The 15,453-nt window shown below is 35.2% G+C and overlaps 1 protein-coding gene across 1 annotated transcript; it reads right to left on the bottom strand.

Moving 5' to 3' along the window:
* Nucleotides 1-8,445: 8,445 nt before the first annotated feature.
* Nucleotides 8,446-14,634, bottom strand: LOC113705341 (uncharacterized zinc finger CCHC domain-containing protein At4g19190). Its single transcript, XM_027227157.2, has 7 exons — nt 14,283-14,634; nt 13,242-13,304; nt 12,890-13,050; nt 12,658-12,771; nt 12,046-12,247; nt 10,005-10,119; nt 8,446-9,906 (listed from the first exon to the last, which is right to left on the bottom strand). Exons 1-7 carry the CDS (start codon nt 14,499-14,501, stop codon nt 8,993-8,995), a joined length of 1,788 nt encoding a protein of 595 aa, XP_027082958.2. The 5' UTR covers nt 14,502-14,634; the 3' UTR covers nt 8,446-8,992.
* Between the last annotated feature and the right edge of the window lie 819 nt (nt 14,635-15,453).

Genomic DNA, 15,453 nt, shown 5'->3' with positions numbered 1-15,453 from the left:
GGTAGATGACACTCCGATGAAGGTGAATACTCCAGGGGAATAGGTCGGATGAACAATCAAGAACAGGACGCAAGATTGCTTAATAACCCTTGCCAAAGCAAGTTAAGGCTCGAATTCTCTTGAAGAAAACGAAAGTGCTAAGAATTTTATTCATAAAACGTATTCCCTTAAACCTTACAAAGCAAGCCTATTTATAGGCTAAGTAACTGAAACCCTAAAGAAACCCTAAGGGCAAAGTCGGCCAGCTTGTCTTCAAGACGGACTGGCCCATGCCTTCTACTAAGCATCTAGTCCAATGAAATAAATGACAACGACTAAGGCCCTACTCGGCCGGTTCACAAAGAGGCCCACTTGATTCTTCATGGGCTTGGATCAACGTGTAAGTTGCTTGGTTGACTCTTTCCAAGCCTTTAATATCTCTATGGGCTCCATGTTGATCTTGGACAACTCGAACAAGGGCTTGAAGGGATTCTTTGAAGAGCTTGGCCCGTGCGCGTGTGACGGGGCCCAATGGGACGCGGACTGGGCTCTGGTTCATGCTCACATTAGTCCCCTCCTCTTGAGAAGGATTTGCCCTCAAATCTGGATCCTCCTCACCAAGAAATGGGCTCAGGTCCGCGACATTGAAAGTCGCACTAACATTGTACTCCCCAGATAGCTCCAATTTGTATGCGTTGTCATTGACTCGCTGGAGCACCCGGAATGGTCCATCACCTCTTGGGGATAATTTGTTGTGACGTTGCTTGGGAAAGCGCTCTTTCCTCAAGTGTAGCCAAACCCAATCTCCAGGCTCAAAAATCATTTTGCGACGGTGTTTGTTGGCTTGCTGGATGTATTGCTGCGTACGCTTCTCAATGTTTGCTCGTACGGCTTCATGTAACCTGCGCACAAAATCAGTTTTCTTTTTCCCATCTAAGCTTGTATGCTCAGAGGAAGGTAAGGGCACCAAATCAAGGGGGGTCAGGGGGTTGAAGCCATAAACAACCTCAAAGGGAGAATATTGTGTTGCACTATGCACTGTTCGATTATAGGCAAATTCAACATGAGGTAAGCATTCCTCCCAAAACTTAAGATTTTTTTTGATCAAGGCCCGAAGTAAAGTGCCAAGTGTGCGGTTGACAACTTCAGTTTGTCCATCACTTTGTGGATGACTAGTGGTGGAGAATAATAGCCTGGTGCCTAGTTTGGACCACAAAGTCTTCCAAAAGTAACTCAGGAACTTGACGTCTCTGTCACTAACAATAGTCCTAGGCATGCCATGCAGACGAACAATCTCCTTAAAGAATAAATGTGCAATATGAGATGCATCGTCAGTTTTGTGACAAGGGACAAAATGAGCCATCTTAAAAAATCGATCAATCACCACAAATATGGAGTCATTACCCCTTGGCGATCGAGGCAAATCTAGTACAAAGTCCATAGACAAGTCAACCCAAGGATGGTGGGGAATAGGTAATGGGGTATACAAGCCATAAGGATTTGTCTTAGACTTTGCCTTGTGACAAGTAACACACCTACCAACCATGCGTTCAACATCCCGACGCATATGGGGCCAGTAAAAGTGCTCTTGTAACATGGCCAGAGTCTTGGCAATGCCAAAGTGGCCCATGAGACCACCACTATGTGCCTCTCGAATCAAAAGATCACGAATGGAGGAGTTAGGCACACACAGTTTATCTACATGGAATAGAAATCCATCATGCAAGAAGTACTTTCCATGCGGGTTCTTAACACAAGTAGCATAGATATCACCAAAGTCATGATCATTTGTGTAGAGTTCCTTAACCAGTTCGAACCTGAGTACCTTGGCATCAAGACAGGCAAGCAAGGAGTGTCTACGTGACAAGGCATCAGCTACCACATTTGTCTTGCCAGTCTTGTACTTAATCACATAAGAGAAGGTGTCAATGAAACTTACCCATTTGGCATGTCTCAACTTGGGTTGCCCTTTGAGGTACTTCAATGACTCGTGATCAGTGTGTATCAGGGGTAATGAGTAATTTCAAGTAAAATAAATAGAGTAACCAAAAATTGAAGTAGTTGAAACCAAAGAGCAGAAATACATACTTGTCCAACGTTTCCCGCGCTAGTTTCGCAATATAATGTGCTTTAGCTTCTGCAATACCCGAAAATCCTGTAACACGAAATCTCTTCACGACATTATGAAGGTTTTTATGAAAGGAAACTGGCAACCAACGAAGCCAATCATTAATTCCTCCCCTGGGTCTAGTAACACGCTGCAATTAAATTTCAAGTGAAAGTAAAACTCAATTTCAATTTAAAAAAAAAAGGAAAAAAAAGAAGCATTGGTTCTAGAATGAATGTACCGAATCTCTAATTTCGTCAAATGATTTTACTCTTACATAGAGAGTGTGAGAGAGCCCCAAGGCTCGAACCAACCCGAGGCATTGGTTCTCCGCGCCGGCAATACCGTTGCCGATTATAACCGCTCTCCTGATTGTTGGCATATATAGGAAGGACGGATGGCTGGACGGGTAAAGGATGTAAATGGATGGAAAATTTGCAGAAAGATGGTACCGTAGAAATTCTTCCCAGTAAAGGTTTTGGAAAGGGTTTTAGCGAGAGTTAAGAAACAAACCAGTTGACTTTGAGAACCGAGAACGCTAGCTCAAAACGACAGCGCAGTGTATAAGCGATGGAGAGCACGACTCGAAAATGCGAGACGCAAACAACGACGGAACCAAAATTGATCGAGAAAATAAAGTGCTCTCGACCCTTCAGTAATTTCATCCTTTTTTTTTCTCTCTTTTTTCTTCTTGGTTGGTATTTTTTTAGAGTTATTATCACTTTACCCCCTTAACGTTTGGTACTACTATCAATTTCCCCCTTAACGTTATCTTTTAGTCATTTTACTCTCAAAACTAATGGTTAAATTTAACGGAATTTGTTGATTAAAGTAAAAAGACATGTTTAACCCTTAAAATTATTATCACTTTACCCCCATAAAATATAGTCTCATTATCAATTTATCTCCTGGAGTTTTTTTTAAGTAATTTATCCTACCATTAAACCAACTTAACAAGTTAAAAAATTTTAGAAGAAAATACCCTCCTCTTTGCATAATAAAAATAATAAAAAATTTAAATTGACTCTTCTCCTTTTAGTATCAAGAAAAAAAGTCAAAATATTAATTTCTTTCTTCTTGACAATTTTATTAATATTGAAAAAAAATAGAAAGATGGAAAGGGGGAAGGGGAGGGGGAGGGGGAGGGGGAGCTCAATTCTTTTTTAAAAATTTACAAATAAAAAGAATTAAATAATTTTATTATTTTAAAATTATTTCACTTTTTTGTTTACCACCAAATTCTAATCCTAATCTCGATAACCTTAAAGTAATACGATAATGTTAGACTTTTCTTTTTTTGCAAAATCTAATTTTTTGTGTTCTTCTTTCCTATCTCTTTTTCTTTTCCTAGTATTAATAATGTGAAAAAAATGAAATTTGAGAAAATCCTTTATTTTATGTTTTTCGATCTCTTAAAGTAAAAAAAAAAATAACTATTCCAACTTTTTATTTTTTATTATATATAAAAAGGCTAACTATATTTAAAATTTTTTGACTATACTAGTTAGATTAACGATGAGGTAAAATGGCTAGAAAATAATGTTAGGAACTAAAGTGATTGTATCACTATAATCTAAATGAATAAAGTGATAATAACAATGTAGTAATGTTATAAAATAAAAGGGTATTTTTGTCCAAAATTTTTTAACATGTTGAGTTGAATTACTTATGGAGGTAAAGTAACTAAAAGATAACGTTAGGAGGTAAACTGATAGTAATGGTATAGTTTAAGTAGGGCTGCAAATGAGTCGAGTCGAGTCGAGTTTTGGGCTAATCGAGCCGAGTCACGACTAAATTTTACCAAGCTCGAGTTCAACGAGCCGGCAATTTAAAGCTCGATCTCGATCTTGAATCAATTCGAGTCGAGCTCGAGCTCAAGTTCGAAAAAAATAAAAAATACTTATTTTATTTAAAAAAAATAAAATAATATTTTTTCTTAATAAATAATAAAATAATAATGGTATAAATGTAATTTTACTATTAAAATAAAAAATATATATACTTAAAAGAAAAAAATAAAAAATATTATATATATATACTCGAGCTCGCGAGTCTAACGAGCTTAATATTTTGAACTTGAGTTCGAGCTCGATTTCGACTCGCGAGCGGCTCGAACCGTTTGCAGCCTTAAGTTTAAGGGGGTAAAATGATAATAACCATTTTTTTTTATTTTACATAACTTCAGTGCTTCACCCCTTCATGTACTAAAAAAAAAAGGGCATTGAAAACGCCAAAACAATAAAAGTTGTACCATTAGTTTCATGTAATTAGGTGTATTTAGATCTGATACAAGCTCATTCCTAAGAGAGACAAACAAGCCTAAATGAAATTAATTTTTTTTATCAACTTATAAGTTTAATCGTACGTGACTTGATTATAGTTCAATCCCGAGCAATTTTTTTCTTTATCTTTGTGTAATTGATTCGACTCATTTTTCCTTTTTTACTTAAATTACTAGCATCAGAATTGAAAATGTATAAATAAAGAATTAATGGAAAAAGCATGATTTATTTGTTTCAACCGGTGACAAATATGTTTCTTTACGACATAATACATACTAAACTATGTAAATGATTGCATGTAAAGAAATGTATATTATTATTTTTTAATGCACATTCACTAATCACCAGTCAATCTAATGAATAATCGATATAGTTGATCTGGCTTATACTCTAAATCAGATTAATAGTGTTTTCTTTGTAACGTGGAGTTGTATTTCTTTTCCTACCATTGGTTTTCAATCCAAATGTAACCGGAAGCAATAATATGATGATTTAGTTCCCCTAAAGATCAACTTTATAAACTTGATTTTGTTCTTTTTTACAATGAGATAATTTCAAAAACCTCCTTGGAAGTTCCTAGTAATTTCACTCAGCTTCCCTGAAGTTTACATAATTATGGGGACTTCCCTGGATGTAATAAAAAGACAACAAATGCCCTTCATTTAATTGTCAACTCATCAAATAACTCTACCAATAATTAGTTTTCTCTCATTTATTATCAACCAATGACTCAAACTAGAGTTTTTCACATTTAACTCTCTATTCTCTCCCTCCTACATCTTCTTTTCTTTCAAACTTATTTATTTATTCTCATTGATCAAATGTGTATTGCCACCACTAACAAAACCACCATGCGTACCAATCACCAGTACTTACCCATTATGGTGTCTAATTCCAATTCCCTTTCTTTCAATACTAATAAAGAGCTTTTTTTGTGGTCATTTTTGGTTTCAATTTTTTGCAGGTATTAGCAAATTGAAATTGTCAAACAAGATGTTAAGTGATGATTTAGTTGTCAAACTAGATGGAGAAGAAGAAATGAAGATACTTGTAGTGATTAAAAAAAATTAAGGGTGAAAAATGGAAGAGAGACTAAATAAAACTTATACTATTATGGTTGTTATGGAAAAAATATGTTCCTAGTATATTATAACTACATTGTGTTTCTATTTTTTTTATTTGCAGTTATTGGTGATGGTTCTACAGAGAGAAAATTTGACTGATTTTGAACTTTGTACTAATGGAGTATATTGGGTGTTAGTATTAGTGGTGATGACTTAGGCTATTTTGTATTAGAAAGGTAGCAATCATGAAATTGGAGTTTAGGAATATCTAAGGTTGATATGAGTTTAGAAATATTTAAGGTTAATATGAGATTGTAGATGAGTTTAGGAATATTTAAGGTTGATATGGGTTCTACATAAATAGTTATGCTCTATCTTTTACAGCAATTGATAATTGTCGACTCTTCTTTATTACATATCAACTATTAAATGCGAAACAAAATTATAAAATAAAACTTTCTTTATGAAAAAAGTCAAACCATTTGTGTCAATTTAGAATGTTATTCAATTTTGTCTTTTACATCTTCTATTTTGTATTCTACCCTATAAGTAATTTGCCGGAACTCCAAGGGGAAAAAAAATTAAAATGGGATGTTCACGAAGGATATATGGTGATTTAATAGATGTTGGGATAGAAAATTATATAGAAAATGGAACAGAAGATCTTTAGCGAAAAAAGAAGTCATCGAAATATACCCTTTTTCAAAATCAAGAGCCCAATCTTTCATAATTTTGTGGCTTTAGGATTTTGGTTTGGTTATGTCCCATCAAAGGCAAATTACTTTATGGTGTGAGAAGGAAAATCGTATACTAAAAATGGGCCATTTTCTTGATTTTAAGATTTTCATATTTGTATTTATCATTTAAAAATATTTTAGTCATTCTTTGTAAGTGGATTCGGGCAAAAATACTAGCCATTTTTGTTTAAGCATGCCAGGTGGTAATGTTAGATTTGTTGACAAAATTACAAAGTCTGATTAACAAATAGGACCGGGCCCCACGTGTCACAAATTCATTAGTTTCTTTTTCTGATGGTTATGGGTTGAATCCAATAACTCCAAATCGAATTCGGTTTTGGTGTTAGAACTTCCTACTTTTCCTGACCTCGTTTCCTATATAAATAGTTTTTTCCTGGAAGAAGCACTTCAATCCTTATTTGTGCATTTTTTCATGTTGCATCGTGCTACATTTGATTAAACATACAAGAGAAAGGTCCCTCATTAGTAGAGCTGCAAACGAATCGAGCCGCTCGAGTCAAACTCGACTCGAGCTCGATCAATATCGAGTTCGAGTCGGGTTCGAGCTGACTCGAGTCGAAATCGAGCTCGAACTCGAGCTTAAAATATTAAGCCAGTTAGCTCGCTCGCAAGTTCGAGTATATATATATATATATATATATATTTTTTTTTTTATTTTAAGTATATATATATTTTTATTTTTTATTTTAAGTATATATATATATTTCTATTTTTTATTTTAAGTATATATTTTTTATATTTTTTTAATTTTAATAGTAAAATTACATATATATCCTTAATATTTTATTATTTATTAAGAAAAAATATTATATTATTTATTTTTTAAAAAATAAAATAATTATTTTTTATTTTTTATTTTTTTCGAGCCCGAGCTCAAGCTTGAGCTTGAAATTGTCAGCTCGTCGAGCTCGAACTTGAGTTCGAGTTCAATGAAATTATGTCGAGACTCGGCTAGATTAGTCCAAAACTCGACTCGTTTTCAGCCTTACTTTCATTAGATGCAACTATGTGCAAATATTGGAATTCAATAATTTCCAGTCCCATTTTCATCATGCTACGCTCAGATCTTTAGAGTTCAGATTGGATGCAGATCCCCTGCAAATGAGATGAGAGTGGTAGATGGAGCGTTGTGAAATTGGATGGAAGAGAAAAAAAATGCAGGACACATATTTCAATGTGTCAAAAATTTGTTATGTTTTTTACATCTTGTAATGGTGTCTATATTTGTTGTGTTAGTATTTACATTGTACCGTATAGTGCAAATTGGTGACAGTAGAATCCCTTAATCTAATTAGATCGCATAATCCGAAGATTAAGTATATTATCTTACTTATAAACGTAAGAAATTGGTAATAGCGAAATCCCTTAATCTAGTTAGACCACATAATCCTCCGACTAAGTATATTATCTTGCTTATAAACGTAAGAAAGTTTAATAGTATGAAAATGAAGAAGACCTCCAGCACCATAGCTAGCATCGGATCCAGGTTCTTCAACTCATGGTGAGAAATAGACAAATCTAAATTTAGACATTTGAGATTGAGTTTTGGGCACAAATTTCAGGAAGTGAAAAAGTTTTTTTTTTTTAATTTTGTATTTTCTCATGTTATCGTCTTAATGCTTACATTTATTGGGCTATATTAAACGGTGTAATTCTCACTGACAATTATAGATACCCTTGAATTTTGGTCCAGATAGCATCATATTCAATTCAAAATGTAAAAACCACAGCTTAAAAAGTTATTACCATGTGGGGTGGAAGTCTTGCTTCCCTAAACGGCTTCTTGCTTTTTTTTTTTTTTTCGAAACGATAATTTCTAAACGGCTTCTTGCTTGAGTGAGTGAAATTTGATGTAGGCAATTTGGACCTCTTTAGCCTTTACTTAAATTAGTGGAAGAATTTATCGCTGCATACTAAAAACCAAGTGAGCTTATTCGTTACTTCAATCAATTTTCTATTTTATCCACTTTTTTTTTTTTTTTTGGCTCACCATCCCAGTGATACTCACTTTTGCTGCTAAATTTTTGGCTCGGTCTTCATAGAGGACCTAATACGTGAGACAGAAAATTGATTGAGGCTAAGAGAAAGGATAATTCATTGCAAATTTTGCAACCTAGACGTGGAAGTCTTGTCCACAAAGTGGACTTTTCGACCAGCTCTTAACTGGGCACCTTGCTGCAACATAGCAGGAGTGTCTGGAGTAACTTAAAAAACATCTAATGCCACAGATCTACCAGTGTATTGAAACAAACCAATTGTGCTGAAAGATTCCAAGCTTTTAAACTTGCCTGTTTAGAATATTCAACTGACTAATAGACAGTCTTTTTACACCAAAGCTCTTGGGTTGAGGGAGGGAAATTTTACGAATATTTCAACCCCCGGCAACGACATAAGAGCCTGAAGAGTCAAGATTATGCATTTAAACTTTAAACCAAAGAATAATTGCAGTGATGTTTTTGTATCAGTAACCCCAAGAACAGGAGTGTTGAACAGGGAAGTGAATTTCTCCTTTCACCACAAAGGTCATTTGACTCCATCTTACATCAGCTTTAAGCAAAAACAGGTCCCCATAAATCTTGAACGCCTATAGCTGCAGCTTCACCATCATTTTTGTTCTTCAGCTTTGTATTGAGAGAAAGGAGGCAAATTTAGATCTAAATGCAAAAAACTGCTGTGTAGAGTGTCTGACGCAGTGAACGCTCATTGCCTCTCGGGTGTGTCTAACTGTATCAGTTTGGTGTAGCTTCATGGAAGGATCGTTGGTGGTTTCAAAAGGATGATCAAACCAGAAAAAAGACAATTCTAATGGCGATAACCATGACGATGACGACGATTTCTGTAATGCCCATCAGAGTCCGAATTCTCAGATGAGGTTGGATGAGAATGCTTGTACCTACTGCTCCTGCAATGCCTATCATAGTCAGAGATCTCAGATTGACTTGAGTAAGAATCCTTTGGTGACTTCCTCTTATGTATCTTTTTTGATCTCCTTTTTCGATCATCACCAGATGATGACCCATCGTCTTGGTGATTATACGGCACACCAGAATTTGAGTTTTCTTGCAAACTTGACTCTGAGTGCACCCTTGACTTCTTCTCATGTCTTCTGTCCTTCAATTTACTAATCCTATCACCACCAGCTGATGACCTATGGTCATTTCGGTTATTGTATGGCATGTCAAAGTCTGACTTATCCGGCAAACTTGAGCGAGAATGCTTTCTTGGCGACTTATGATGTCTCTTCTTCTCCAATCTCCTCCCATGATCATCACCAGAAGATGGTGACAGCTTTGATCTCCTTTTCCTATCATCACCAGATGATGACCCATTATCTCGATGATCATATGGCACATCAGAATCAGAGTTTTCCTGCAAACTTGACACTGAATGCTTCTGTGATTTCCTATCACTTCTTTTCTTCTTCAAATGTCTATCCCTTTCACCACCAGCCAATGATCTGTTACCCTTTTGAAGCATGTTGGAATCTAAGTTATCTGCCAAACTTGAGTGAGAATGCTTTCTTGATGACTTCTTGTGTCTCTTCTTCTCCAATCTTCTGCCACCATCATCATTGGAAGATGACCACTTTTCTCTACCACTTACTTCAGTAGGTGATAACTGCCTTTTATGTTTCCTCTTACTAGATGACTTTTTCTTTGGCTCGCTTGATGAAAAATTGGCCAGCAAGTCAGGGATGTTATCTCCACTTAGAAACCCTGGCATGATTTGATTCAAGACGGACTACATTTACATCTCTTGAGTAGAACTAATAAATCATTCAATTAAAACTTTATAGAAGCAACAAAAATATCACCTCCGTACTCATCAAATATGTCCTCAGCAACGATTTGTTGGTTTGGATCATCAGCCCTAAACCCACCTCGAACGGGACTCAATCCTGGCTTTTGTTTCAGCTCCCACTTCAATGGCTGCATAACAAGTGAAGAAAATTGTTTAAAGGCTTAAATCTACAATATACAAACTGCATGTCTTTCCTTGAGATTGTGATAATCAGTGATTAATACTTGTCCAGCAAATACTTATAGCTGCTGAATCAACTGAACTTGAAAGTCAAATTTACAGCAGAATGAGGCAACTAATGAAAGAAGCAAACTGTATAGTGTGCATCTCGAAGTACAACAAACAAGTATAAAAAATTATAGATAAATAATAACTTGTAAAACTGCCAAGTAGTTTTGATGTGCAATTTCCAGACATGACCAGTGGATAAATGATAGTCTGGTAAGAGCAAAGATGACAGGAGAAAGTATATACGAAAAATCAGATCACTTGCTTCAGATGTAGGAAGACACTGTCAAATGGAAACAGCAGAAGAACATGGCGGAATGGGGAAGACATTGCAACTTTATACCAAGAAACTTTCCTATATACTACATAGTAGAGTAATATTTGCCCTTCCAACGCCAAAGGACCTGTAATTATTTAATCTGATTGCAATTAATATGTGATAAAAGTATCCAGATGGCCAAAACTTGGGATCACACAAAAGTTATTCTCTCTTTTAGCAACCCCACCACCTTCTCCCTAACCCAGTGGAGGGAAAAGAAAATCTAAAAAAGGAAAAGAAAATGAATTTATTGTTTCAAGGGTAAATTTGCAGTGCACTTTGGCACACAATCCATCTCCTCTTAGAAAATTTTGGAAGTCATTCCACTGAGCTCTGCACTTTAATCTTAAAAATCTTAAAAGAACAAAGAGTTCGAGTTCCCCATTGGGAAACCAGATTGTCTTTTCCTTGTTTACCCCTATTGTCTCAACTATAGACCAGTAGTCCATCTGAATGTAAATAATACTTGGAAAACATTTATTAAAAATATAAAGTACTAGCCATTTGCACAGACATGATGCGTTGAACAGAAGAAGACAGTATATGCACATCCGATTTGCCAAAACCAGGGGCTATTCTCAATTATAAATTACCTAAAAGAATTACTACAATTTTCACTATGAGACTGTCAGGAATAACAATTATCATACCACATATCCCAGCTTTTACAGGGAGATGTAAATCAGCTTAAATTCATAAAAAATAAAAATAAAAAATCTATAAAATAATTATAATAGTTTGCCTACAAGTTGGAACATTTCGTTTCTGAGCAGAAGAGCCATTTTCAAGTGATGTTTGATTGATTACGTAGTCCTCACGCTCACAAGATAACTTCAGAGACCTTCCTTCATATCTTTGAAAAGGCAACAATCATTTTACTCTCTGCATTGCTATAGCCAGATCCAGTAAAAATGAGTATCTACACATCTAATAGAACTTTGCCAAAAGACCAACCAAAAATAACCTTCTTTATATGTAGTCTTTATATGTACCAATGAAAAATATTTGGAAGAAAAGCATGAGCAACTGCATGGACTTCTAAATTCCATCAGAGCTTGGCTGTCCTTTCGATTTCCCAAAGGAGACAAAAGGACAAAACACAGATTGAAGATTTAAATATTCTTGAACATCTAGTAACTCTCTCTCTCTCTCTTGCAGTTCTGAGGAAGCTACAGAGAGGTAAATGGGAAATAATTCCATCATTCACTATTATAAAATTTGGGAGAAAAAAGACTAACAGATTGAGTAAAGTATTATAAATTGAAAGCCAACTCCCCCCCCCCCTCTCTCTCTCTCTTGCAGTTCTGAGGAAGCTACAGAGAGGTAAATGGGAAATCATTCCATCATTCACTATTATAAAATTTGGGAGAAAAAAGGCTAACAGATTGAGTAAAGTATTATAAATTGAAAGCCAACATATTTATCAAGGAAAAATTAATTACTTTGAGTTAAAGAAGTCTATAGATGAATATAACTAGCTAGATGTGTAAGAAGAATCAATATTTACCTCATTCACATCTGTCAGAGCCTGGATAGCTGTTAAAGGATCATCTCTTTTCAATCTATTCTCTTCACTAGGCATTATAGCATCTTTCAATGGGCATTCACGATCACCACTTTGATGGCCAAAGTTTCCACATCGTAAGCATTTTACATTGCGTATCTCCACTCCAAATGGTTTGGACCTGCCAGCAACACCTGTCTCTAGCCTGGAGAACATCATCAAAATTAGCATTTATAATGTGAATAGTGAATACATACAATCGTGCACATTACTGATGAAGGATATACAATAAAGTATTGCCAAAACACATTTATGCAAATTTTGTTATGTATTATCAACGGAGACAAAAGCCACAGGGTACCTTCTAATATTCTTAAAACCTAACACATAAAACTGCTCTATGGAGAATTCTTGGTATGTATGAATTAATATGTTCAAGAATATCTGAAATGCAATTTATTGATATTAACAGGTTATATGGACAGGACCAATAATTTCCAACTCAGGAAGACAGTTACTTGTTGAGAATGTAAAGAAAAATACGTCATTCAGATAGGATACTGCTTTGAAAAACTATTATACACCAAGAACAAAATAAGAGCAGAACATGCGGACCTTGGAGCATTCTTAAGGACTTCAAATTGTTCTTCTGTTGGCAAGGCACGACCAAAGACATCCTTTGGCCTGGGCTTCTTTTTCTCCTCACTAGAAGGCAAAGATTCATGCTTCCTACATCAAAGCCCAGAGTATTTTAGCATTCATAATCCATGCACACACAGACATCATAATTAAGCAGCTATACACACTTAGAAATAGAGAAACCAGAATTTAAAAACTAAGCATTTACATCGACGTGGAAGCACCATGTTCAAATGGTCCTTGGGAAGTGTTATTTTGCTCCTGCTCTTGCTTCTTCCTCTCATCAGCCATGTCTGCAGCTTTAGCACTCTCTGCATTGTAACCAGGTGGTCTGACATACATAAAGCTAACAGCTTTCATCGTCTCCATCTACAAGAACACAAGTCATGCATCAATTACCTTAGTTTATGCACATTCAGTCAGACAATCAACACTTTCCTTGCATGCTCTATAAGCACATGATTAGAGCTGGTATCTCCACTAATGGGGAACGCCCATAGACATAATATAACTGTATTGAAGTGTACAAAATACAGAGTTATACAGTGCACGCAAAGTACCTTTTCTTTCTCCTTCTTGGAGATGAGAGCTGACTGGCGGAAAAATTCCTGCTCCTGAGCATACTGAAAAACACATGACCAAAAGTACCAATAAGCACAAACATTGAATCAAAATAAGACAGGGTATTATATTACATCGGAAAAAAATAAACAGAATCACATAGCTAAAATGTAGCAACAATCAAACAGTTAAAAAAAACTATAGGAATTAGTGTCTAGGGCATTTCGCAGGTACCCAACTAAAATTCAAAAAGATAGGAAGACATAGCCAATAATTCAACCAAGTCAATTTTTTTTTTCTATTTAACTGTCTGTATATGTTATACATAGAATCTTTATCATAGTTCAGTCACGTCTAGTTTCAAATTCAACCAAATGCAAAATATCATCTACTTTTATCCTTAAAAAATAGGCAACATAGTACGAGCACCTAAGTACCTCAAAATGTACCTCACGGATGAGCCAATGCCCATGATACAATTTAAGTATAAAATGAGAAATATGCTGCATGTACAACCTTTCCAAAATTTGTATAACTATTTATAGACTCCAATACTATAATAGTTTCTTTATATTCTGCTCCTGCCTATAAAATATGCAATACAAAACTCCTGAAACACATGATAATCAGGGTTTTCCATAATATAAAACCTTTGCAACATTTGCAAAACTGTTTAGATTCCAAAAATGCACTATTTTCTTACATATTCTGCTTCTGCATATAAAATCTGCAACCAAAAAAATCCTCGAAACTCAATACACCATGTAACTGGGGCTCTTCCCTTTCTACTAGTAGTTCGTAATCTGAAAATTCCACAAGATAATCCACAACCAAAGAAGCTATTGAACTTATCTAACTGCAACTAGGCTTTTGTCCTCTACTGAATACAAGAAACAATAATAATAACCAACCAAAAAGAATAACAGAAACCAAAGATTTCTGTATCTTAACTGGGCTTTTCCGTTCATTAAACAAAAAAAATGGAGCAAAAATGGTTCCTCAGAAATCAATTGAAACAAAATTAAGGAAAAAAGCAGTACCTCGCGGGCAACTTCTTCAGCGCGGCGTTCTCGCTGGGCGTGAGTCTGCTCGGCGATCCACTTGCGGCGTTGATTAGGGTAAGAAAGAGGGTGCCATGGCTTCTGATTGAGGTAAGAATGAGACCAAGCGGTGCCTGCTTTGGTTTTGTAATCAACCTCTCCTCCTTTGTCTGAAAATCTCTTGCTTAACCTTATTCCTCCTCCTTCTTCTTCATCCATTCCTTCTTCCTTGATTCTTTACCTTTTCTGGTTTTTCCTCAAAGAATTGAAATCTAGTTTTCTCCTTGTTCAGAAATCCAGGGCATATTCATTTGTCTTGGGAGGGCTGAAGGTCTTCCAATATAGCACTTTAAACCCTCATTTTGAGAAAATTGTTATAATGGTCGGTAAAGTTTTTTTTGCCCAAATTGCCATTAGGTTGCTATTTGAATTTTTTTTTAAACCTTTCATCCCTCCCCATCCCCGGTTGTCAGATTCAAGCTTCAAGTGCTGATAGCGGGGAAAGCTCGAAAAGTATTTGTGTTTACTTTTGTACTATCAAATATTTATATATTAAAATGAACCAACTAGGGCGAATTTCTAAGAATATTGTCAAAATTGAAAATGTTCAGAAAATTGGTGTTATGTCGGGAGTGTTTCGGAATAAGGGGTCGCCGCAATTGAGACTACTAATAAAAAGACATTTAGTTTTCATTTATTTTGGCTTGGTTTAATTTTTTTTTTAAAACGCTTCGCCGCTCATGAAATAAGTGGTGAAGGAATTTTGATCACCGCTCAACTCATGAGCGGCAAAGGTTTTTGTTTTTATGTGTTGCCGCTCATGAGCGGCGATGCATTCTTGCTTTTTTTTTTTATTGAAGCATTCTTCCTATCTTTTATTGTTTAATATTTAATAAAAGGCAGCGCGACCAAGTTTTTTTCTCCTGTAAAACGTAACCTTAATTAGGCGTAACTAGGGTTTTGTGTTTTACATGAAATACTAATTTTCAAATTACAGTGTAACTCTTTAACCCTAATTTTAAAATTAAAATTCTTAAATCGTATTACTAAAATTCTATTATAAACCAAAATTATCAAAAATTTAAAATATCATATTAGAATAATGTTAAATTTATAAATTAAGATGATAATCAAGTATGCTATTAAATTACTAATAAAATTTGCCTAAGTC

This window comes from Coffea arabica, chromosome 8c (genome assembly GCF_036785885.1).
Source record: "Coffea arabica cultivar ET-39 chromosome 8c, Coffea Arabica ET-39 HiFi, whole genome shotgun sequence".
NCBI lineage: Eukaryota > Viridiplantae > Streptophyta > Magnoliopsida > Gentianales > Rubiaceae > Coffea > Coffea arabica.
The sequence above is the reverse complement of the archived record's forward strand: the minus strand, read 5'-3'. Positions and strand labels throughout refer to the sequence as shown.

Coding starts and splice junctions, on each gene's coding strand:
- LOC113705341 (XM_027227157.2), bottom strand. CDS start 14,501: ATGGATGAAGAAGAAGGAGGAGGAATAAGGTTAAGCAAGAGATTTTCA. Junction 13,305..14,282: donor CTGAAGAAGTTGCCCGCGAG/GTACTGCTTTTT, acceptor TGTGTTTTTCAG/TATGCTCAGGAGCAGGAATT. Junction 9,907..10,004: donor CATATTTGATGAGTACGGAG/GTGATATTTTTG, acceptor AAATCATGCCAG/GGTTTCTAAGTGGAGATAAC.